Source organism: Ctenopharyngodon idella, chromosome 19 (assembly GCF_019924925.1).
Source record: "Ctenopharyngodon idella isolate HZGC_01 chromosome 19, HZGC01, whole genome shotgun sequence".
Classification (NCBI taxonomy): domain Eukaryota; kingdom Metazoa; phylum Chordata; class Actinopteri; order Cypriniformes; family Xenocyprididae; genus Ctenopharyngodon; species Ctenopharyngodon idella.
The window spans coordinates 11,649,501-11,676,137 of NC_067238.1; the positions used below are offsets into that span (position 1 = coordinate 11,649,501).

The 26,637-nt window shown below is 38.7% G+C and overlaps 2 protein-coding genes across 16 annotated transcripts in view; one reads left to right on the forward strand and one right to left on the reverse strand.

Annotated features, from left to right (window-relative positions):
• The window catches only part of fam131ba (family with sequence similarity 131 member Ba), a 42,548-nt gene extending 27,855 nt beyond the window's left edge, over positions 1-14,693 (reverse strand). For 2 of the 14 annotated variants that reach the window (XM_051872686.1, XM_051872685.1), the window contains exon 1: positions 4,141-4,321. In XM_051872686.1, the coding sequence (XP_051728646.1) occupies positions 4,141-4,168 (28 nt within the window). In that variant the 5' untranslated portion in view covers positions 4,169-4,321. Of the gene's footprint in view, positions 1-45; positions 244-4,140; positions 4,323-14,574 lie in introns of those variants that run through there. The other 12 variants (XM_051872684.1, XM_051872681.1, XM_051872695.1 and 9 more) reach the window with 11 other exon arrangements.
• On the forward strand, positions 8,801-26,373 carry ing4 (inhibitor of growth family, member 4). Of its 2 annotated transcripts, none has more exons than XM_051872697.1 (8): positions 8,801-8,869; positions 18,208-18,279; positions 18,640-18,806; positions 19,505-19,619; positions 19,739-19,853; positions 21,321-21,465; positions 24,703-24,764; positions 24,933-26,373. In XM_051872697.1, exons 2-8 carry the CDS (start codon positions 18,252-18,254, stop codon positions 24,970-24,972), a joined length of 672 nt encoding a protein of 223 aa, XP_051728657.1. In that variant the 5' UTR covers positions 8,801-8,869; positions 18,208-18,251; the 3' UTR covers positions 24,973-26,373. The 2 variants fall into 2 exon arrangements, with proteins under 2 accessions (XP_051728657.1, XP_051728656.1); XM_051872696.1 differs by lacking the exon at positions 8,801-8,869 and adding an exon at positions 17,617-17,710.
• The last annotated feature ends 264 nt before the right edge of the window (positions 26,374-26,637 follow it).

Genomic DNA, 26,637 nt, shown 5'->3' on the forward strand with positions numbered 1-26,637 from the left:
GTGTTAAGGAGGTACAAATTCACAAAAAGACATTTGAGAACTTACTGTCTGCCACTTCCTGTGCCTCTTTCTCTGCCTCCCTCCTTCCCTTCTTCTTACTTATTCTTTGACATCCTTCTCTGTCTCTATGATTCCTCCTAAACCTTTCAATCATACTGAGCCAGTCACCTTGGACCGTGTCTGTCACCACACAAGCTGGATCATGCAATCACATGCAAACGGCACACACATGCAGGAGCATGAGATTGAGTGTGTGTGAGAGAGAGAGACAGAAAGGAGAGAGACCATCTGTATGTCAGCTTGTCTGTCCCTCTTTCAGAGCTTGAAATTAAATCAATACAAAGAGGCATCCCTGAGTAACGCAATAGCTCAGAACAGAACAAACACGTACAGAGAGTGACCCAGTGCAAACATCGGCATTAGTGCCAAGAGCTGAGCCATCTACCTGATGCCCTCCCAAAACACACCCACTCAACATTTCTCACCCACAGTCCTGTGACAAACAAATACATGCCACGTTTTACTGATCTATATGTGCATTTATTCATTTAGCAGATGCTTTTATCCAAAGCGACTTCAAAAAACAAAAGCATAAAAGAGTCAACAATATAAGACATGTCACAAATTTCAATAGTAAACCAGAACACTACACAGCTAGAGTAGACAGGAACAGGAAAAAAGAGAGAAAAGAAACACAGAAATGTGTGATTGCATTTTCAAGCTAGCCAACACACACTTCTCTCAACTTATTACCTAGTTCTGGCTTGAAACTCTGACGATGCAGGCTGATGGGTCTTTAACTCATTTGGTAGCAATCACATCATTATCTACACAGCACAGCTGATTGGTTGAGACTGTCCTCCTTCAAAAAACGACCATATAGGTAGTTTTTTCAAGCATATTTTTACAACATATATTTACGTTTTAAAGTCATGCGCCCTCTAGCTGGCGTAAAAATAATGACAGTGTCGTGTTACGTCTGTCGTCATGAAATGACGTATGACCGTCATTACCAATCAAAATGCGTGTTCATTTAAATGCAATGTGTGGACTTTTTACACGGTCCCTTACCCGCTATTTGTCCTATTTCCATTTAGCAAAAATCATTTTTTTATTAACGACTACACCTACCCCAACCCTACCCTTAGTGATTTATAGTGCATATACACTTTATGAGCACATGCGTCTCCTGGGATCAAACCCACAATCGCATGATCACATGATTGCATACTGTTATATATTGCAATGCTCTGCCAATTGAGCTACGCGAAACCCGAAATATGATGCAGATAAAAGGGAACAATGCATTAAAATGAAAATGTCCTGTTGTCGATAGGGGCACAACTTTAGCAAACGCTCCTATGGGTCGTGTTTCATGCATTAAAATGAAAGTGTCTTGTTGTCGATAGGGGCGCAACTTTAGTAAACGCTCCTATGGGTTGTATTTCAGGGAAGTGACAAACGACCTATATGGGCGTATTGGTTGGAGGACATGTTGGATTGGTTGCTGTTGCATCAGCGCCCAATGAGCTTGCTGCTCAAACATTCAAATATTTGGCATTGTTTGCTGTTAGCAGTCTGCAGCACGCTTTCAGAACCCTCCTCCTTCCCCAGCTCCACCTGTATAGATCTGCTACGGGAGTTAATTCATGTATGTTACATGTGCAGCAGCAGCAGCATCAGGTCTTACTTGCTCACAGCAATGTCTGTGAATGTATTGGCAGTAGTAAGTCTCGGTACTTGCTCTGCAGCAGCAGCGTAGCAGATCTATTCCGCCAAGACCAAATACATTAACAGTCATATCCATTACCAGTTATCATACCAATATCCTGAGAGTTGTCAAGACAGAATTGCCTTTTCACCCCTGAGACACTTGGGATGTAACTATAAGGTCAGATCATTCATCATTCAGCTTCAACAACAATACTGTTACACTGCTCTGGAATACTTGAGTTTGATTGGTCATTTGCAATATTACATGGTCAAATATTGTTGTACAGTAACAGGAACTATTTCCGATTGCTAAATGTATATTCGATGGCACACACACACACACACACACACACATATATATATATATATATATATATATATACACACACACACACACACACACAAGTAAATATAGCATAATATATTTCATATAAAGATGTATGTATTATGGAATATAAAGAAAAATATCCAATATATAAAAGGAACATCATCGTAAAGGAGTTTTTTAGACATAATATATTCAAATCTATATAATATATTCAAGTGTCAAGTCTTATCCCTTACCTGTTATAAAAATATGAAAATATATACTGGCTTAATCCGTAATAATATGTTAATGCTTAATGCTGACCCTCACTGATGAAGTACAGAAGAGTATAATTATGGCATATTCCCAGTGAATATGTTAGACAGCCTATCTAACATAACTTTAATGAGGAAAGCCTGTGAAGTGCCATTTCATGCTTGTTTACGGAAAGCAGCAAGAGGGCAATTCTAGTTTAATACTTTGATTAGTAAATTGCAATTGCCCTTTACAATCTGTCACCAGATTCAGGTATTTCAGTAGTGCCCTTTAAAGGCTGTGTTTGATTCATTACACAATATTGTGAGAGGAACAATAGCTGTGTAAGTGCTTCAGGACTCCAATTAAAAAATACAAGCCTGATATATATAAAAAAAGTTTGTAAGTATAATACATTAGCACTGAATCACTAAAGGATTTGTGAGATGATCAATGTAGAATAAAAATGTTCCTATTTCTGGCTGTAGCAACAATTTGCTTTGTGAGCTCATGAAGTCAGGAATAACAAAAATCGATAACAAGGCCTCGGTTGAGCCATTAAAAGCGTCAGTGCAACATGTCGATAGCACATAAATTTCTTCAGCTTACATGAAAAGTGTTTGCTTCACTCAAAATAAGGGGGTGAACAACCACAGGCCCATATCAGGCACTTGACCCATATTATTTAGCATGCATCTTGTCCTCTCTCCTCTCCTTTTCGGTCACTGTAAAGTAGACACTATTTATAGCCAAACACACTAAATATGCCATCCACGCTCCTCTCCAGAGCACATATCAGATAGCCAGCTAAATTCAGTGCCACAACTTGAATACGCAAGAAACAATAAGCATTTATATAAGAGGTGATTCAATTTAGTTCTCTCAGGAGGATATAAGGCTTCCCTAATTACCCAATATGTCCCACTCTGACACTTTCTGCTTTTTATGTGAAGGAAACCTAGACTCTGTGTTCCTGTGACATCACAGCTCAATGACAATCAAAGGTCAAATACAGCAGCATTTATTTATTTATCACTCCATCAGCTGCCTGTGTTTGTTCTGATACTGCGCCCTCGTCTTAATAAGCATACAACATCGTAAAACACGTTTAAGAGGAACAATTCTGCGTCCTCTCTCTGGGGTAGTTTGCCTGCCTGCCATCTCACGGTTATAAATCGCACCAAAACATCCGCAATTTGTCACTGACGTCTGCGTTAACGCGTACCCGTTTGGCGGGAACAGGTGCCCACCGGTGTCGTTGACTTTGCCGAATTTGACCTACATGTGAAGCGCATCCAGCTTCGCGTCACACCTGAGTGCTTTTTGCGCGTGAGCGTGTGGACCCTGCACCTCTGATCCTGAAAAACACCCTCTTCAGTTAACCTCTTCGGGAAATGCACGCATGCTCAAACGTACACACGCTCAAACCTGTGAACTGCTGCTATTCTCACACAAACAGCTCCTGACGTGACCTTAGCACAGTGTCAGATGTGGCGAGTCTTTGAGACCGTACGCTCTGGATATGCATCCATATGCTCCAAAAAATCCACTTCAGATCTTTAAAACTGCCGGGTGAACAGCACCTACCGCATGCAGGCGGACACATACGGATATCAATTTCCAGACGCGCTAACGGCTCTCAAAAGCAGACACCTCAATCCCGGCTTCCCATGAGCAGCGTGCCGAATCCCTGTCAAAACCTGGAGGACAAATGGCCTTTAACCAAAAGGTTTCCATAGAAACACACACGTTTTCCCTGAAAGGGGGGATGAATGCGAGTGGAGCGTCGCCTATCGCTCCTCTACCCCTGGCTGGTCTCCTTTCAACCTGGAAAAGAAAAGCAATCAAAACGGAGAGGGTCTTACTGATGGTGCGGGAGCCGATACAGCCCATGATGTCTCAGCGAGGGCCGGTTTGTGAACGAGGAACGAGAGCCACCCTCTCAGCAGACATTCTCTCCCTCTCTCTCACTCCTCTTCTTCTTCTCCACGTCTCTGACTCTCCCCTCCTGTCTCTGTAAGGCTGTATGCGAGAGCAAGTGTGTGTGTGCGCCTCCAACACGCTCTCGCCGTCATCCACCCTCCCTCCCTCCCTCCTCCTTGCCTCACTGCAACCCCCTCAATACTCTCTGGTGAGCCGAGATATCAGAGTTAGTCAGTCACTAAGTCAGTGTGTCTGTGAAACAGGAGAGATCTCTGCGAAATCTGTCCCCGGCCACTTATGTTCCCATAAATCCCTTTGTAATCAATACAATTGGTTGTAGTATCAAACAGTGACATTGAGAAATGTCATTGACAACAAAAGGAAAAAGTGATGATCAGAAGTTACATGCAATTCCCTGGAGTTCCTGGACTGAAAGGATCAATATCTTGGCTAATCGTGCAGGGCATCTCTTTTCTTTGGTTCTCTCCATTATCGTTTGACAATGCGGTGCATCTGTATCCCCACCCAACTCTGCCACCCCTCCCTTGCTCCATTTTTTCCTGTTGCGCTTGCACTCTCCAAAGCACGCACAAACATCTATTTATCCCTCAGACTCCCTCTTTCTCACCCCTCACGCTCAAATTGAAGAGTTTCATACGTCTATATAAAACCAGTTCATCATGATTGCTTGTCATGTCCAGTGTGTCCGTGGAGATCCGTAACCTTGAATATACCCACACACATGCACATACGCTGTCCAGACTGTACATGCGCACTCTCCCTGCTTCAAGCAAGCAAGGTTTCTTCCTTTTCCTTTTTTTCTTTTTTCTAAAACAAATTCTGTCACTGCATTCAGCTAGCACTGCCGGAAGAAGAACCTTTGAAGAGGAATGGAAAGGGCTAACCCAGGAGGTGTGCTTTGAATCATATTAAGGAGCACAAGGCTGTGCAGCTTGAATTAGTATTCAGGAGGAGAGAGAGAGAGCAAGAGTGATGAGGAGAGGAAAGAAGAGATGACAGGGATGGGAGGAGGAAAAGAACGGATGAAGTATGTTTGCGTGTGGTAATAATACAGGGAGCTGTCCAGATGGATGTCGAGGTTGACTGCTTTTCCACTGCTTCGAAAATGTGTTTTGAAATGTAGTACAATTCTCTAAGCATTGCATTTTTCGCTTGGTGTTGTCGTGTTTTAAATCAAATCTAGTGTCTTCTTTTCTGAAATAAACTTTTAATTGAGGGCATTTTGTTTATCCTCAAGAATTTACACTTTAAAACACATACATAATTTTTTTCTTTATAGGGAGAGTGTCGCCCCCCATACTGCACAATTTTTGTCACGTGACCAGTTAGTTATTTGGAAACTTACAAATGACAAATATGTCATAAATAATGTAACATAATATATAATGTAAATCAAATGTAATGTAATTGAAGAATAATGTAAATCAATATATTTTGTTTGAAAGAAAATACTTTTATTCAGCAGGAATGCACTGAATTGATCTAAAGTTTCAGTAAAGACATTTACATTGTTACATACATTTCTGTTTTAATATGAATGCTGTTGAACTTTCTGTTCATAAAAGAATCCGGAAAAGCAGCACAACTGTTTTTTAACATTGATAATTACAGTAAATGTTTCTTGAGCATCAAATTCGGAAGAATCATGTGAGACTGATGGAGTAAAGGCCCGGGTATACTTCATGTTTTGAGTTCCGCTCACATGCCCGAGCCTTTCTAATGGCCTGTCCAAATACCCACACTTGCGGTCTTTGCACTTGACCACTTAGATGAGGTATTTCCTATATTTGGCCCAAGTGTTCAAGTAGGTGTGAAGACTGCAAGTGTGTGTAGAACATTTGATTACCCGATGGGACACACTGATAGTGTTGCAAAAATGCAAGTGTTTACAGAGCTTTATTTTGATTTTCTTCAATACTTTGCATTTTAAAATAAACTTCTAAATGTCTGTTCAATAGTCCCTATGTAACAGAAGACACAGTTTAAAAATTGTGGTGCTTCTAATTAAGTTATAAAAAGCTGTTGCAAATGTTGTACAAAATCCACATAGCCTACTAATTTTTGCACCAATAAAATGTACAACACTTTATGTTTTACTCCTAAATTACATGTAATATCTAATTAATTTAACTTGCAGTGGAATGTTTTCTTCGATATCTCGCAATTTCGGGGCACGTGAGTTCCCAAATATAATGCATGAAGGGATAGGCTTAGCCTTGAATACCGATAGTGTGGGTTTTGTATGCGTTCAGGGTACTGCGCTTTGGCAGTTTAAGACATGGTACAGTCTTGCGCACTTACTTCCTGTCGCGTACATGCGCTCTCAAATGGCCAAGAAATCAAGTGTGGGGCTGCATCTGAAAAATGAAAAATGCTGCCTTCGGAGGACGCATTCCAAGGTAGGAAGGCGTTAAAGGGATAGTTCACCCAAAAATGAAAATTTGATGTTTATCTGCTTACCCCCAGGGCATCCAAGACATAGGTGACTTTGTTTTTTCAGTAGAACACAAATGATGATTTTTAACTCCAACTGTTACAGTCTGTCAGTCGTATAATGCATGTCAATGGGAATTCCATCTATAAGAGTCAAAAAAACATGCACAGACAAATCCAAATTAAACCGTGTGGCTCGTGACGACACATTGGTGTCCTAAGCCACAAAACCGAACAGTATTTATATAATTTTTTTACCTCTAATACACCACCACGCCTTGAGCATCCGGTTGGTGAGGTCTAAAAACGCGCTCTGATGACGGAAGTGGTCTCTCGCGTGTATATGTAAATGACTGCGAGCGATCACTTCCGGCATCAGAGTGCATTCAGACCTCACACACCGGATGCCGTGCGTCCGCTCAAGGCAGTTGGACATAGTGGTGTATTAGAGGTAAAAAATGATATAAATACTGTTCGGTTTCTCGCACAAACCGATCGTTTCGTGTCTTAGGACATCAATGTGTCGTCACGAGCCACACGGTTTAATTTGGATTTGTCTGTGCATGTTTTTTTTTACTCTTATAGATGGAGTTCCCATTGACATGCATTATATGACTGACAGACCGCAACGGTTGGAGTTAAAAATCATCATTTGTGTTCTACTGAAGAAACAAAGTCACCTACATCTTGGATGCCCTGGGGGTAAGCAGATAAACATCAAATTTTAATTTTTGGGTGAACTATCCCTTTAAGGCACGTCTGAATCCAAAGTTAGCTTTACTTCCTGTCTCCTGAGATGCCTTGATCTGATCGATTTTTGAAGGCAGCATATATGTGTCCTTCGCTGCCTCTGATATCTCACAATCCTGTTCTTTCCATTCTGTAACAGTGGAGCTAAAAAAATAAAGATGGCATCTGAAAGTTGCGGTTTGTTGTCAGTTTGTGTGTAAATGTACGTGTTTTTTTTACCATTGTTTTCCACTTTTGATGTCATTTGTAGAGAGAAGTTACTATTGTAATATTTTTTTAGTTCTCACCAAAGCTTGTGCTATTTTGCTGTAGATCATTAAGCTGTTACGCTGCCTCAGAAGTCTGGCCGAAATCAGTTACGTGAGGTGCCTTCTTGCGCAAACACTGCCTGATGGGTCATTGCCTGATAGGGCAGCAAGGCAACAAGTCAGCTGCCTGAGTTTTTGGATGCAGCCTGGGTATTTGGACAGGCCCAAAGTAAATTCCTTTGGCCATGAACGAGGAAAGACGTGTTTGGCACATGCGCACTATCTATTTTTCAAGCGCTCAAGTCACTTGCGCATACGCTGTTGTATGCTCACCGTTCGCGCGGACACAAAGTGTCCGAAATAACATACTCTCTTGTGTAGGTACTTATTTTGTAATTACTAAAGTATTTACTTCATGACCACTAAAAAGTATGTTCTTTATAGTATGAATGTGTGTAGAATGAATGTAATCTGGATGTAGCCTACTACATTCACCATGCTGTCATTATCATGTGACCTACCAGCGTCAGTTGCGGTGCGTCAATTCCATAGACTGTAAAAAAGGTCAATTCACTGCCATTCACAAATCCTCTCTCGTGGTCTCATGGGATAGTAGTGTACATATGCACACTTCAGAATCTCGCTGGAAGTATTATGTCATCCGAGTACTTTTTGCCTACTCTTTTAGACATAGGCCTACTTCTTTTATCATATACTGTTTTTTGCCTACATAGTAGGGAAGTATGCAATTTCGGATGCAGCCAAAAATTGACCCTCCCGATGACAAAAATGACATCACATGGACAGTGTGCGGACCGTTGCGGAACACGGATGGCCAAAGTATACTTATCAACTCTACAATTATTTAGCAACAAACCTTGTTAGCAAGTTAATTTAATATAGGTCTTACTCAACACAATCGTTAGACAGTCAAAACACCATTGATAGCACATCAACATACTAGCTGCTTCATACATTCAGACACCCAAAGTGTCGACATGTCGCACTATATAAATGACTCTACACGAATCAATGCCTCAACTTTCCCTAACTCAAAAAAGGAGGCGTATACCTGACACTGAGGGAGATAAATAGAGAGGAAGAGGGAGGGAGAAGGCTCATCCTGACATCACAAAACCAACATTGGGACACCATATCATCATTTATTTATGCGCTCAACAGCTTGCCTGAAGTTACAGGATCGAGGCTCTCTCAAAGGGTGAGTCATCCTTTTCTCACTCTCTCTTTCTCATTCTCCCTCCCTTTCTCCACCCTATCTCTCATTTTCAAAGCAGTGAGTGACATCAAATTCACTTTGAGGCTGGGACTTCCTATGCCTCTCTTGCATATTTTTATATGTGTGAGTGTAACAAATCATCTTAGTATATATATAACTGTATATGCACCATCTATAAATTTAGGGTTGCATGCTGTCATTTAACTTAACATTGCTGTTGCATGTTTTTAGGCTACAATATATGCTTGCCACATACTGTCATGTTAATTGCATAACTATAAATAGCACTGAACATGTACTGACCTTGCAATGTGCTATAGAAGGCATGATGATGGGGCAAAATGCTCTTAACAATTCCCATAGCAAACTGCAGTACAGCCGCTGCAAATCCGATTTCTTCCCTCTACATTTGCACAGTGTGAGTACATCAGCCCTGCGCTGTGCCGACAGACCTCTAATTCAGACAGAGAGCCAGGCTCCGGCCCAGCTCTACTGCCCTTGGCCACGATCAATAACTCCATGTTAGACCAAAGTAATTCAGCTGGGTTTTATTCACTCTGAACATTTCTTTGGCCCACGGAGAATGTGAATCACCCAGAGCTCGCAGCCCTGTCGCTTTGTCCCTGTGCAAGGGCTCTATAGTCTACTTGATCTACAAATGGGTTTGCTTCAAAAGGTCAGTTTGTGTAAAGTGTTAAACTTCTGAAGCCTTATAACCTCCTGGGAAATGGCCATGCATGTACGGCCACCTGCATGTGCCCTAAAACACCTGTTTGGCTGAATCTCAGAAAGTTAAATGTAACTTTATGTGATTCTTTAGTAGGTACACCTTGCTGGTATCGGATTGGACCCCCTTTTGCCTTAAGAACTGCCTTAATTGTTCGTCACTTAGATTCAACAAGGTGCTGGAAACATTCCGCATAAATTTTGGTCCATATTGACATGAAAGCATGACACAGTTGCTGCAGATTTGTCAGTTGCATATCCATGATGTGAATCTCCCATTCCACCACATCCCAAAGGTGCTCTCTTGGGTTGAGGTTTGGTGACTGTGGAGGCCATTTGAGTTTAGTGAACTCATTGTCATGTTCAAGAAACCAATTTGAGATGATTTGAGCTTTGTGACATGGCTGCTGGAATCCTGCTGGAAGTAACCATTGGAAGATGGATACACTGTGGTCATAAAGGGATGGACATGGTCAGCAACAATACTCAGGTAGGCTGTGGCATTTAAACAATGCTCAATTGGTACTAAGAAAATATCCCTAACACCATTACACCACCAGCACCAGCATGAACCTTTGATACAGGCAGGATGGATCCATGCTCTCAGGTTGTTTACGCCAAATTCTGACCCTACTGAATGTCACAACAGGAATTGAGACTCATCAGACCAGACAACATTTTTTCAATCTTCTATTGTCCAATTTTGGAGAGCCTGTGCAAATTGTAGCCTCAGTTTCTGTTCTTAGCTGACAGGAGTGGCACCTGGTATGTCTTCTGCTACTGTAGCCCATCTGCTTCAAGGTTTGACATGTTGTCGTTCAGAGAAGCTCTTCTGCAGACCTCGGTTGTAACGAGTGGTTATTGAGTTACTGTTGCCTTTCTATCAGCTCAAATTAGTCTGGTCATTCTCCTTTGACCTTTTGCATCAACAAGACATTTTCACAGAATATTTTCTCTTTTTCGGACCATTCTCTGTAAACCCTAGAGAGGGCTGTGTGTGAAAATCCCAGTAGATTAGCAGTTTCTGAAATACTCAGACTAGCCCATCTGGTACCAACATCCATGCCATGTTCAAATCCACTTAAATCATCTTTCTTCCCCATTCTGATGTTCAGTTTGAACTTCAGCAGATCGTCTTGCCCATGTCTATATTCCTAAATGCATTGAGTTGCTATTATGTGATTGGCTGATCAGATATTTGCGTTAACGTGCAATTGAACAGATGTACCTAATAAAGTGGCTGATAAGAGTATAATATAATATAATATAATATAATATAATATACACTGCTCAAAAAAAATTAAAGGAACACTTAGAAAACACATGAGATCTCAGTGGGGGAAAATATCATGCTTGATATCTATACTGATATGGACTGGGTAATGTGTTAGGAACGAAAGGATGCCACATCGTTTGATGGAAATGAAAATTATCAACCTACAGAGGACTGAATTCAAAGACACCCCGAAAGTCAAAGTGAAAAAATAATGCAGCAGGCTAGTCCATTTTGCTGAAATTCAAAATGGTAGATTGTATGGTCCCCACGTGCTTGTATGCATGCCTGACAACGTCAGGGCATTCTCCTAATGAGACGACGGGTGGTGTCCTGGGGTATTTCCTCACAGATCTGGACCAGGGCATCACTGAGCTCCTGGACAGTCTGAGGTGCAACCTGTGGATGTCAGATGGACCGAAACATAATGTCCCAGAGGTGTTCTATTGGATTTAGGTCAATAGTATCAATTCCTTCATCCTCCAGGAACTGCCTGCATACTCTCACCACATGAGGCCGGGCATTGCCGTGCACCAGGAGGAACCCAGGATCCGCTGCACCAGCGTAGGGTCTGACAATGGGTCTGAGGATTTCATCCCGATACCTAATGGCAGTCAGGATGCCATTGTCTAGCCTTTAGAGGTCTGTGCGTCCCTCCATGAATATGCCTCCCCAGACCCACAACCATCTCTGACCCACAACCAAACCGGTCATGTTGAACGACATTACAGGCAGCATAACATTCTCCGCGGCTTCTCCAGACCTTTTCACGTCTGGCAAGTGCTCAGGGTGAACCTGCTCTCATCTGTAAAAAGCACAGGGCGCCAGTGGCAGACTGCCCATTCTGGTGTTCAATGGCAAATGCCGATCGAGCTCCACGGTGCCAGGCAGTGAGCACAGGGCCCACTAGAGGACGTCGGCCACCCTCATGAAGTCTGTTTCTGATTGTTTGGTCAGAGACATTCACACCAGTGGCCTGCTGGAGGTCATTTTGTAGGGCTCTGGCAGTGCTCATCCCGTTCCTCCTTGCACAAAGGAGCAGATACCGGTCCTGCTGATGGGTTAAGGACCTTCTACGGCCCTGTCCAGCTCTCCTAGAGTAACTGCCTATCTCCTGGAATCTCCTCCATGCTCTTGAGACTGTGCTGGGAGACAGAGCAAACCTTCTGGCAATGGCATGTATTGATGTGCCATCCTGGAGGAGTTGGACTGCCTGTGCAACCTCTGTAGCGTCCAGGTATTGCTTCATGCTACCAGTAGTGACACTGACCCTAGCCAAATGCAAAACTAGTGAAAAACAGTCAGAAAAGATGAGTAGGGAAAGAAATGTCAGTGGCCTCCACCTGTAAAACCATTCCTGTTTTGGGGGTCGTCTCATTGTTGCCCATCTAGTGCACCAGTTGTTAATTTCATTAATACCAAAGCAGCTGAAACTGATTAACAACCCCCTCTGCTACTTAACTGACCAGATCAATATCCCAGGAGTTTAACTGACTTGATGCTATTCTCTGATTAAAAAATTTTCCTTTAAATTTTTTGAGCAGTGTATAATATAATATAATGAACAATGTGAGCAAAATGTCTGATTAAAAGTATTATATTAAAATTTCTGGCCTGCTAATGTAATTTCTACTTGAGGTGTTTTGAATACTTCTACATATAAATACATACCAGCACATTTCACAGTTCAGCTCAATGATTAGCTTGTTGCTTTGGATCTTCATTTGCTCAAGAGGGGGGGGGGGGGGGAGAAACATTCACAAAATAAAGTATTTCTCGTAACCAGTGTTTTGCGTCCCCTGATAGTTTCAAGCAGTAATAACGGTGGAAATCAAGTCACTCAAATAATTTGATGGCATGCTACCCTAAATGAGAGCCATGGGCATTGCGATTACTACTCTGTCTAGGAAAGAGTGCTTGTCTTCTCCCTTCTTAATTTACTCAAGGGAGCATAAATGCTTATTAGCATTGCCACAGTAATTTCTCCTTGAGGGAGACCACTGACAACACTCGCTAAACAGAGAGTCCTCCCTTAATACTTCATATGATACGTGGGTGTTATTATCGGTATTCTGTGCCTGCTTAGGTTTAAAAAAGTGCTTTAAAAATGGAAAGTACTTAGAGAGAAAAAAGCAGAAACAAATCAGCAAGCAAATAACGGCGTCTTAAATTGTACTTTGCAAGTAATAATCTTGCTAGATCTTAATTACGCTCATCTACTGCTATTTTAGAAAACATGATTCGGCAGCACAGCTGATTCACAGTGGCATGCTTACCAGACAAAGTCCTGAAAATATATGCGAATACAAGGCCAAGCGATTTTAAAATAAAGAGGAAGCCTGTTTAGACATGCACCTCGATTGGGAAAGCAGGAGAAATGATGTTCTTTTGGCAGTCCTGTGGGGTGACATATTGTGCCAGCTCTTGCTTAAATGAGATTGAGTATCCTCTTCATACTGCCCAACACAATTTCAAATCTTAACTGCTGTACTGTAGTCTGGCTGTCATCTTCACTTCTGTTATGTGTTTATTGGGATAATGACTGTACTGGGAGAGTCTGGCTATGTAACGATACTCCCTGGAGCTCAATCTCCAGGTTCTCCTGCTAAACAGTTTGAAGACTATTGACTATTGCCCTCTTCTGGTGAAAACTACAGACTACATGCCAGGAAAAGCTATTATGATACCAATAGGGAATAGATGATTATAGTAAGGTCATGAACAACACTAAAACAATCTGATTTTGACAAATCTGAGGGAAAAAAATTGATTCAGGCCCTATGATGAGAGGGAACCATTAAGGTCCTGTGTGACATAAAAATGTCCTAAACCCAGAAATTTTTTTTTTTGTTGACACTTTTGATATACACTATAGTCCTAAAGGGCTGTGTTCAGATTGGAATATTAGCATACTGCTTACTGCATACTGTATGCATTTAAAAAAAGTACCCTAGTGAAGCTATGCAACTAAAGCAGTATGCCACATGTTGTCACATGACCACAGTTGGGAATATGGGGAAATATGGTCCCCTTAACAACGAGCAATTACTTTTAAATTGTTACATTTTTAGATAAGACATTTTAGCTTGTGCAGGATTATGATGCATCAGCCAATGTACTATTAGCAAGGCTCGAAATTGCGACCATTTTAGTCTCATATGCTCTCTAAATTTAATGTTTGCGACCTTAAAATATATTTGGGAGCATTTGTGCGAGTGCAAATAATTGTTGAGGTGCGACCTGTTTTAATTTCTCTACAAAATGTTCGCTGTATTACTGCATGTGCCTGTTGTGAACTGATGCAGTAACCGGTCCACCGTTCTGTCACAACCAATTAAACTTCATCATTACGTTCTTAAGTTTAAAGCAGATTTTAGTTTGGTTAATATTAGCAGTCATTCACTCCCTTTCGCGGCGCTCCGTTGTCACGTGACAGGGAGCTAACTTTCGCGCAAAATATAAAGACCTGAAGAGAGATGATGAAAAAAAAACGTTAAACAGGGCTCGACATTAACACTTGAGTTTTTATATTTAAAACATATGATACAGTTAAGCAACATTACACGATCAAGAGTAGGCCTACAGTTTTCCTGAAAATCCCGAATAAAACCATCACGATTTAAAATGTAACACTGGTTCCATAACAGTTCAATAAACCGTAAAAAGTAGTTAAAATTAAATCACTCACATTTTAGACGCAATAGTGGCTGTTTTTGTTCTATTTCAGCAGCGAAAATAGTTCCAAACAAAGATCACAGCAGAACCATGCGCATTTCATGACAACACAATCGTGTTTTCATTACTGAATGATTCAGCATTTTGAATGAATCGGTTGAGTCAAATTCAATGACCCATTCATCAACAACCGCCTCATTCTTGAATGAATCATCCGTTTGAACGAATCGTTTGAATGAATGACTCTCTCCTAAAGACGGTCACCTGCCGCCATCTACTGTCGTTTTAGTTTTTATGTTTAAAAGTATCAGTCTTTCCAACATTTCTTATTTGTATATTAAAAAAAAATTAAAACAATCTCATAACATTAGCCTACTTAATTCCGTTGTAATTTTTCAGTGTAGCCAATTATTTAATTTGACTGGTAAAAGCTCTATGTCTTCTGATTCTAATTAAATTTACAGATCAATTTAAGAATTTAAAATGAAAGATGAAGCATAAATTTAATAAGATTAGAGGAAAAAGCCCTTTATAAAGGTTAAAAAAAAAAAAAAAAAAAGCCCTCAGAGTAAATATCACAAATATGCCAATTTAAATGTCAAAGCTGAGTGAACACTTATTGCTTCAGAATAAATTATATTTACAACACAAGAATCCTATTTTTTCCAAACAAACAACATTTTTATTCGGACAAGCGAATGACAAGGCTTTTTAGTTGTAGTGCTCCTAACTTTTTGAAGTTGAGAGCACCAGTGCTACCAAGTAAAAAAAAATAATTTCGAGCCCTGATTAGTACATAGAAAAATTTGCTAGTTTAGTTCTCATATTATTTATTTTTCAAGATGGCCCCTACTGGAATAATAGAATAACTGATGACAGAAATAGCAGCAGTAAAAGAGATTCATCTGAAAGGTAAATTTATTCTTATGGACAGGTATAGAAATATAATAATTTAACTGCCCATATTTTAATTGAACACTATTCATTTAAACTAAATGATTTCACTCAACTTGCCTATAGGTTTTACTGAATAGCAAATTAATGTACATCTAACTCATGGGATTGTTGAATAATAATAACCCCAAGAATTACAATAAATATTTAAAAAAGCAATAATAAGTAGCAACATGCCACTCGGTGCCTTCTGTGCCAATTCACAGTCAGGGCATCTTACCTCAAGAGTCTAATTTTATCTTTTCACTTAAAAATACTTTTTTTTTTTTTTAACAAACTTTAATGTATTCACAAATTCCTCCTTAACAAAAAGACACAAAATCCTTTGATATTTAATATAATATCATATACCCTTGAAAAAGTGAGGGATTACTTTTATTTTTTCTGTAATTTAATTAGTTACTTTTGATGTAATTGCATTAAACACTGTGCAGACTATAGAACAATTATACATTTTATAAAACAATAGTGGATTTAATATCAGAATTTGACATCTAATGTTAAAATGTATGGTTTTAATGTAACCTTATAACTTTAAATAGGGAGAAGAATAATTTCAAAAATAATTGCAATTTTATATTTATTTAAAAATATTAAAAGAGCAATTTCATGTCTATCCTTGTATTGTTCAACTGGTCGAGGTTGATATGTGATTTAGAAAGTAATTAGTACAGTAATCAAATTACACAGTTGAAAATGTAATTAGTAGCTAGAAATTAATTACAACCCCGTTTCCAGAAAAGTTGGGACATTTTGTAAAATGCAATAAAAATAAGAATCTGTGATTTGTTCATTCTCTTGAACCTTTATTTAACTGACAAAAGTAAGAAAGGATTTCCAATGTTTTCACTGGCCAACTTAATAGTATTTTGTAAATATAAACAAATTTTGATTTTGATGGCTGCAACACACTCCAAAAAATTTGGAAGGCAAAAAAAAGATTATATCCAAGTTAAACAGTTTTGAAACAGTCCACAATTAGCAAGTGAATTGGTATGGTGAGGGTATCGTGATTGGGTATAAACGGAAGATCCACCAAAGGCTCGGTCTTTGCAAGCAAAGATGGGTCATGGCTCAACACTTTGTGCCATTTCATGAGAGAATTGTCAAACAATTCAAAAATCACATTTCTCAGTGAAAGATTGCAAAGAATTTAGGTCTTTCACCATTTTCCTTACATAATAATGTGAAAAGATTCAGGGAATCTCAGGCTGTCTATGGCAAGGCAGGAAACCTCTGTTGACTGTGCGTGACCTTCAAGCCCTCAGATGCATGGCACTGCATTAGAAACCATCATGCTACTGTGTATATATATATATAGCCACATGGGCTCGGGAGTACTTTGTAAAACCGTTGGCACTTAACACAGTCTGCCAATGAAGAAATGCAACTTTAATCTATGATACGCAAGGAGAAAGCTTTACCTCAATTCTATGCAGAGATGATGGGCCTGAGCTCATCTCAGATGGTCCAAAAGACAGAAATGTGTGCTGTGGTCAGATGAGTCCACGTTTCAGCTTGTTTTTGGGAAAAAATGGACATCAAGTTCTCAGTCCCAGAGACGAAAGGGATCGTCCAGACTTGCATCAGCCGCAGGTGCAAGCAAACATCTGTCATGGTATGGGGGTGCATCAGTGCAAATGGCATGGGTGACTTGCATATGTGTGACGGTACCATTGACATGGAGGAGAATATTGGGATTGGACAAAGACATACTCCCATCAAGATGGCATCTTTCCTGGGAAGCAAGACAATGCCATGCCTCATTCTGCACGTGCTAAAACAGAGTGGTTTCGTACACATTCTACAGAGTGGATGTGCTTGCAGTCCAGATCTGTCTCCTATTGAAAATGTATGGCCCATCACAAAAAGGAGAATCAAACAATGACGACCACAGACTGTTGATATCACCCTACTCTTTTGCTAAGTGTATCTCATACTCTCAAAAAATGTTCAAAATGATTAAGTTAGTTCTGGTATCTTTTAGATTTTGCTATTTACCATATCTCTGAACATCCAAAGAGGATTTTTATCATTCTGTTTCATCATACTTTCAAGTAGATGAAAGGGGTCAACAGACACCCCCTACTCATGACCCTTCCCCCTCGTAGCCCCCCTTCCGGTGATACCGGAAGAACCTTTATTTGTGTTTGTCAAGATGGCGGCTGGAATGTATCTAGAGCACTATTTGGACAGTAAGACTATTGTCTTTGTTTCGATATTCATCCCCATAAATAAACATCTTCCGAGTTCACAGTGTTCAGCATGTCTGCACGTTTCACCTACATACACAATTTACAATAAAACGATCGCGCAACGATATAAAACAGCGCTAATAAGACATTAGTACGGTTATTGGGCTCTGAAGCTAACGGGCTAACGGTATATGTAAACAGTGTTATGATGTGAATGATGGTTTTGTTGATAAGTTTGGTTGGTGCGGTGCCGATAAATGTGACAATGTAATGTTGCTGCTATTTAAACAATTAAATAATGTAAATAAATATCAGGAAACAAAAAAGCTCAGTGTCAAGCATTGAATGCAGTGTTTCAGCACAATCGAGTTCGCTTGCGCTCATACTGATGGAAATCGTTTACTGTAGTGCTGGTTTTCAAATGCGCAGAGCCTTGTGGATCTATTTATGGTCTTGATATTAGTGTAGAAGATTTATATGTCATTTGATCTGTTTAGGCATAGAGAATCTGCCTTTTGAACTGCAAAGGAACTTCCAGCTGATGCGAGATCTGGACCAGAGGACAGAGGGTGAGTCTACACTGTAGACCTGCCTCTAAATCAATACAGTAATATAGAATAATATCTTTATGTCGATACTACATGTTTATATTTCGTGACTGATTGTGTGGAATAGTAAATCTCTTCTGAAGTGGTTATTTTGCAGTGTCCGTTACACATCTTACATGTACTTACTACAGCAATAACAGTAAATTACATAATTGCATAACAGTAAATTGCAAAATTACAAACAACTAGCCCTAAACCAAACCTAATCATATAGTAAGGGCATGTTGTTTATTAATATTACTCAGTACTAATTTGTATAATTACATTGTAACATGGGCATCTTAAACTAAAGTGTAACCTTTACATTTCTTCTTTCTGTAGATCTGAAAGGGCAGATTGATTCTCTGGCTCGTGAATACACAGCTAACGCTCGGACGTTGTCCTCCGAACAGAAGCTCTCGCTGTTAAGACAAATCCAGCAGTCTTATGGGAAGTGCAAGGAGTTTGGAGATGACAAGGTCCAGCTTGCGATGCAAACCTATGAGATGGTTAGTGTGAATTTGCATTTACTCCTTGCAAGTGAACTATTATTAACTACTGCAAATTCTGTTTATATATTACATTTTAATATAAATGTACACTACCTTTTTTTAATAAATTAATAGTTTTATTCAGCAAGGATGCATTAAAGTGATCAAAAGTGGCTGGAAAGACATTTATAATTATACAAAAATAAATGTTTCAAATAAAAGTTGTTCTTTTGAACTTTCCACTGATCAAAAAATCCTGAAAAAAGTATCACAGTTTCCACAAAAATATTAAGCAGCACAAAAACGTTTTAATAATAATAAGAAATGTGCCTTGAGCAGCAAATCAGCATATTAGAATGATTTCTGAAAGATCATGTGACACTGAAGACTGGAGTAATGATGCTGAAAATTCAGCTTTTGCATCACAGGAATAAATTACATTTTAAAATATGTTAAAATAGAAAAGAGTTATTTTAAATTGTGATAATATTTCACAATATTACTGATTTTACTGTATTTTTTTGATCAAATAATAGCAGCCTTGGTGAGCATAAGAGACTTCTATCAAAAACATTTTTTTTTTTTTAAATCGAATCGACCCAAACTGTTAAATGATAGTGAATATTAAATATATGGTAAAATGTTTTTATAATGTACATTTAGTTGCTTTATATCTCCATATGATGTGTCACACTTCATTTATTCTATGCTTTTAGGTGGATAAGCATATCCGAAGGTTGGATACAGACCTGGCTCGCTTTGAGGCCGACCTCAAAGAGAAACAGATAGAAAGCACCGATTACGACTCTACCTCCAGCAAGGGCAACAAGAGTGAGTGTTGTGCTTTGGATAGGTGCTTATGTCTGTTAGTGCTGTTCTGGCACTTGCACATCTCCTGTGTGAATCTCTGTACATCAACAGTGTTTCTGATGGTTGTTTATTGTTTGAAGGTGATCATCGAGGACCCAAGAAGAAGGAGGTGACTCGCACTAGGTCAAAGGTGAAGAACTCTGACGATGACTGCAGCTCCAAGAGTGGACAGAAGAAGGTCAAACTCACGCAAAGGTGAGAATCACACACATTCTCTATGAAAATTCTGTTTGTATAATTAAAGTGTCATTTTTGTGCTGCTTATGACACCAAATAGAATTGCAGAAACAATGCTTTTCCAACTGGTTTGCCTTTGTAATTAAACATTTCTGCTTTGTACACTACATAAATACTACTATTCAAAGGTTTTATTTTGTTTTTTTGAAAGAAGTTAAAGGGTTATTTCACCCAAAATAAATATTTTCTGTCATTAATTACTCACCCTCTTGTCGTTCCACACCCGTAAAATATTTTTGATAAAATCCGATGGCTCAGTAAGGCCTGCATTGAAAGCAAGTTAATTTACACTTTCAAACACCCAGAAAGCTACTAAAGACATATTTAAAACAGTTCATGTGACTACAGTGGTTCATCCTTAATGTTATGAAGTGACGAGAATACTTTTTGTGAAAAAAACAAAATAACGACTTTATTTAACAATATCTAGTGATGAGGGATTTCAAAACACTGCTTCATGAAGCTTGTGGTTCGAAGCGTGTATCAAACTGCCAAAGTCACGTGAACCATTGAAATTTCGAAACACTTATGATGTAACGAAGCCTTGTTTACTGAATCACATGACTTTGGCGCTCCGAAACACTGATTCAAAACAAAAGATTCGTAAAGCTTCGAAGCTTCATGAAGCTTTTATTTAGCAAGGACAGTTAAATTGATCAAAAGTGACAGTAAAGACTATTTCTATTCTATTTCAAATAAATGCTCTTCTTTAGAACTTTCTATTTGTCAGAGAATCCTGAAAAAAATGTATCGCTGTTTCCACAAAAATATTAAGCAGCACAATCAGTTTTCAGCATTGATAATAAGAACTGTTTCTTGAGCAGCAAATCAGTATATTAGAATGATTTCTGAAGGATCATGTGACACTGAAGACTGGAGTAATGATGCTGAAAATTCAGCTTTGCCACCACAGAAATAAATTACTAGTTACAGTTAAAACGGTTATTTGAAATTGTAAAAATATTTCAAAATATGACTGTTTTTACTGAATTTTTGGGTTTCAAATAAATGCAGAAGCAAAGAGACTTCTTTCAAAAACATTTAAAAAAAATCTTACAGACCCCAAACTTTTATAGCTTTTTTGTATGTGCCACAGAAAGGACAAGTTTTGTTTTATTTTTCATCTTTTAATAGAGATTTGCTTAGACTGCAAGTCATAGACTGTTTGTGATGTTGAATAGATTTCAAAGGAGATAGGAACTGGAGCCTCCCAACATGTACTAAAATATTTAAGAAGTTGTTTTGAAATACATTTTTAATGTTTAGAAATACCAAAGGGTTAGCAGTTTGTCCTACAGTCTATCAATAAAAGAGGCAAAATGCACCAAAAAAAAAAAGCACCATTCCAAAATATAATAAAATTGTATTAAGACTCAGAAGTGGAAAAAATGGAATTCCGATTTACTAGTTTCTTTTACCTTCCAGCTCTGAGTTTTCAACCCCGGCTGTGAACTTTGGGAACGTGCACCCCTCGGATGTGTTGGACATGCCAGTGGACCCCAACGAGCCCACCTATTGCCTCTGCCACCAGGTTTCATATGGGGAGATGATTGGCTGTGACAATACAGACGTGAGTCTTTTTCCCCAACACACTCACAGCCTCTCATATCTTATTGCTTACATATAGATATTTATTTATTTTATTATTTGATTATATTTATTTCACTATTAAAAGTTAAAATGGAGGTTAAATATCTAGTCATGTACCAGGGCTCCAGACTGCACCAAAAACGGTCACATTTGCGACCAAAAATATTGAGTTGCGAGTTATATTTTTGATGAGTACACCACTGGCGACAATATAAATTTACATGTTATGATTTAAAAATTTGCATGTAATGCCCTGCGTGGTCTATGATGAGTAGCCTATCAAATCTTTTTTTGTGCTGACATAGTAAATGAGATGGTGCACATCACTGTTTCAGTGAAAAATACGCACAGGGAAAGTGAGGATCAGCTTTTTGCGTCAGAAAAACATATCAAAACAAAAAGGCAGCGGATATTTACACTAAGTGAAAATAGCGATATATTCTATTTACACTATAAAAGTAGCAGTTCTTTGTAATAAGTGCAAATAGTTGCTATTTATAGGCTACTTATAAATATTGGCAGATACAATTTGCACCTCAGTATTGTTGTACATTAACAGGATGCAATAATAATGTAGAGTGTAAATTACTGTTTATTAAAATTATTGAATGGATGCCGCCTTATTTGGACAATAAAGCCCCCCCTACACCTACCCCTAACCCTACCCGTTAAATACTTTATTATTAAACACTCGTTATGCACTTTATTTCTACTTTTCAAATATTTTCTACATTTTTATTGAAAATAAATGCCTTTCCAATCTGATATTTGATAGGAAAAGGGAGAAAAGCAAGTTCAGCAGAAGGGGGGTTCAAACTCGGTTCGAACGCATCAAAAGCTACTTCCACGCGCCATACTCCCTACTGCCTATGCCACTGCAGACGTTTAAACGTGCACGTCTTTTCTAATCTTGTGTGGCCCAATCAGACATTGGTGGGCGGAGTTAATGTAAATAGCCTTTGCCAACAAGACAGGCTATTTGCACTTAGTGTAAATAGACACTCCAAAACAAAAAATATCAGACTTTTTCAAACAGTCCTCATCTCTGTCAAACACCAACGCTGAAAGAGCACCTGCTAATAAAAAAGCAGGCTCCAGTTGTGCCAGCATGAGAGATAGAAAACGACAGAGACACAGAGGATGATCTTTCCTTATCAATAAATGAACACCCACGTAAAAATGCAGACATTGCACACATTGTGGATAAACTACAACAGGTAAACATGTTAACTGTGCAGACACTAACAGTATCGTTAACAATTCTCATTTTTAATCAATACTGATATCGAATCTCATTCTCAAGATCTTTTAGTTTAGTCTATGCTGTTTTCGGTTTCTGCGTGAACTTCGCATTATTTGTAGTGCACCTGCCATAATAATCGCAATAAGCTTTGTGATTTGTTACTTTTAATATGTTACTTTTAATAAACAATGTCTCAGCTATTAAATTCTGGCTCTTTAATGTGTCGTGACAGATCCCTGTAGCACATCATTTCAAGCGGCATGTAAACCGATCATCTCTTCCTCTTTACTACTAGTTATAGCACAAGAAAAATATTAATGTACATCAGAGGTATGTTGAAAGATACAGTACAACTTACTTAAACGTATCAGTGTTTCAACCTTGGAAAGACGTCAATAAAACCTCTTGAGAACAATATGTCATGTAATTTACCTCACAATAGCCATGCAGTGTCCATAAACTTAGTCAGCTAGAAAAAAATAACTACAGAGAGGTGCATTTTGTTAAATATATGCACTATATTACATATTTATTATATTTTTAAATAACCTTTTGTCTACATCATGATAAAGAATGGAAGGAGCTAAAAATAAAATTTAACATCGCCTATTTGAATGTGAATAGCTGCCTCCTCTCAGATATTACTAACAAAGAAAAATAGACTGGGTGTGTGCAAGACATATGACAACATTTATGCATTGAGGAGGAGGCCAAACTACACTCAGTGGCCATGTGGTGCTGACATAATTATTGTCCCTGACACTGGCTCACATTCTGTGTACAGAACAATTATTTGTGACTGTATATACAGGAGAGGCCGTTCAGTTCTCACTTTAAGTGAACCTTAGTCCAAGCTGATGCTGTAAAAGGAGGGCAAATGTAAATACATGACAGTATGACTCAAATTAAGTGTTTTTAAAAAAAATGAAAACACGTGTTTATTCTTATGTGGCACTTAAAAAAAAAAAATTAGCACCTTTTTTTTTTATTTTGTTTTTTTTTTTTAGGAGCCAATGGCTCCTTAAAGGATTAGTCCACTTTCAAATAAAATTTTCCTGATAATTTACTCACCCCCATGTCATCCAAGATGTCCATGTCCTTCCTTCTTCAGTCGAAAAGAAATTAAGGTTTTTGATGAAAACATTCCAGGATTATTCTCCTTATAGTGGACTTCAGTGGCCTCCAAACGTCAAAATTACAGTTTCAGTGCAGCTTCAAAGGGATTTAAACGATACCAGACCAGAAATAAGGGTCTTATCTACCGAAACGATCGGTCATTTTCGAAAAAAATACAACTGTATATGTTTTATATAAACAAACGTTAGCCTTCTAAGTGCCTCCGCCAAAACCGCATTTCCGCATTCTCCAAAATGCTTACGCTGTATGTCCTACGCCTTCCCTATTCTACTTACGGAAAAAATGTAACTGGCGCTGCGTTCGTTCCGTAAGTTGAATAGGGAAGGCGTAGGACATACAGCGTAAGCATTTTGGAGAATGCGGAAATGCGGTTTTGGCGGAGGCACTTAGAAGGCGAACGTTTGTTTATATAAAGCATATACAGTTGTATTTTTTTCGAAAATGACCGATCGTTTCGCTAGATAAGACCCTTATTCCTCGTCTGGTATCGTTTAAAGCCCTTTGAAGCTGCACTGAAACTGTAATTTTGACCTTCAACCGTTTGGAGGCCATTGAAGTCCACTATAAGAAGAATAATCCTGGAATGTTTTCATCAAAAACCTTAATTTCTTTTTGACTGAAGAGAAAGAAAGATATGAACATCTTGGATGACATGGGGGTGAGTAAATTATCAACAAATTTTCATTCAGAAGTGAACTAATCCTTTAATAGATTTTGTCTGAAGCCCTGTGTACCTTAAACTACATTCCTTGATTTCAATGTTATATTACAGCCAATTCCTATACATTTATATTTAGAGTTAATATGCTCATATTAAACATGTTTCTCTTTCTTTAGTGTTCTATCGAGTGGTTCCACTTTGCCTGTGTGGGTCTGACCACCAAGCCCAGGGGGAAATGGTTAGTAGTCATGTGATTTTGCCCTGAAACTGATGCAATTCAATGACATCAGTATAAAAATAGACATTTTAGTCTGAAGTAACTCACTAAATAAAGCAATACTGAATAACTGCTTTAGTGAATTTACTTGTATATTTCAACATGTGCCTCATTTTCCTTCTGCATCAGGTACTGCCCAAGATGTTCACAGGAGCGGAAGAAAAAATGAACATACAAAAGAATTCACAGAGAGGGAGGTAGAGGCAGACGCAAGGGTTGAAAGTGTTTTTAAGGCCCTCCATAGACACTAATATAGATCCACTCTCTGCTTAATCTGGTGCTTGTCGTCCTCTTTTCCATCTTCACATCCCTCTCTCAGCCAGACAGTAAGAAGAGATGATGGGGGAAGATGAAGGAGGTTTAGTTTTTAATTTATGTGTTCAGTAATGAAGATGACTTTTTGTTATGGAGTATTTTTGGTTCTGCATTATTTTATATTCTTATATTTTGGGTTTGTTTATTTGGATTGTCTTTTTTAAAGCTCATTTTAAACACATGAACTCAACAGTCAAAACAGTCAGGGAGCATATCAACAGTTCTTTTTTACGGTTTTAATTACAGACTGGATAATTGCTAAATGTCAGTATCCTTCTCAGATGGTTTCTAATATAGGATAGTTTCCTACTAGTCTCAGTTTTTGCATAACAGGTCCCAGAACAGGCTTGAAACCGATCCTTAACTTATTTCCTCATTTCAATATGCATAAAAGGGCAAGAGTTATATCAACATACCTCACCAGATCTGAGATGTTTATATGACAAACCAGCAATTACAAAAAAAAAAAATAGCTGCTCACTGGGATCATTTAACTTGATTTTTACTCACACTCAGTACAGAGCCTTTCCACTATTGTGTCTTTGTCTTACATTCACAATTCCTGCACTTGAAGACCACTTCTTCACTTCAGGTCCATTCCACAACTGTAGATCTCAATGCAGGCTTTTTTATGGTGCTTATGGTTACACACTACTTAGATCGTATTGACTCGGTCGTATTCCAGACTGTTGAAAAGCATTAACACAGCATGTAACGTTCATTTGAATCGCTCTGACACCTGGTCATTATTTAAATGCATTTTCTTTTGTAACCTATGAATTAACTCTAGTATTGCTGTGAGTTAAGCAGCGGGGTTCTTTGCGACTGGATTTTGGTGCTTATGAATATATTAAAGATGATTGGTTTGGTTAAATGCGTGAAATACACAGTAGAGCTTACAATGGTTTCCAGTCATTGTGTTGACGTCGTTAAAGCAGTATGATACTTTTTGCGAGATGTCAGAATCAAATGTGTTGATATCAACTTGTATTTAAGATTCGGTTGTTTTAATAAAGCAATCACAGGTGTGTCACACAATGCAAACAGTTGATAACCTGGTGCTACACTGTGCTTTGCCGGTTCTAATTGATTATATTGTCTGGTGTACGATGAAGGGTTTGTGTCATGTGTTTTTTGCCTTTGTGATGTTGCTTTGTGATTTGATTGTTCCTGATATTCTAGAGTACTGTACTAATGTCAGATATTGGGTCTGGTGTCTTCCATGCTAAATGAACAATGCCTGATTCTGAAAGCATCATTGTGTCTTTTGGTCATTATTTCATTCTTTCTGGTAGTGGTTCAACGGATCACAAAACTCATGGTTCGGGGGGGAATACACATCCGAATTCTCACCTCGTTCAATTAAGACATAACCGAATGTGTTTACGAGAATACTTTCCAAGAGGGGTATTTTGACTTACATAATGCGTGTATGTGTCCATCCAAGTGCATTGAGGACGCGAAAGAGAAATCAATTTGGAGTTTGCGAGCTATCTGAAACGCGCTTCTCTCTGTGTGT

Coding starts and splice junctions, on each gene's coding strand:
- ing4 (XM_051872696.1), top strand. CDS start 17,674: ATGGCGGCTGGAATGTATCTAGAGCACTATTTGGACA. Junction 18,807..19,504: donor CGATGCAAACCTATGAGATG/GTTAGTGTGAAT, acceptor CTATGCTTTTAG/GTGGATAAGCATATCCGAAG. Junction 19,854..21,320: donor AAGGTCAAACTCACGCAAAG/GTGAGAATCACA, acceptor TTTACCTTCCAG/CTCTGAGTTTTCAACCCCGG.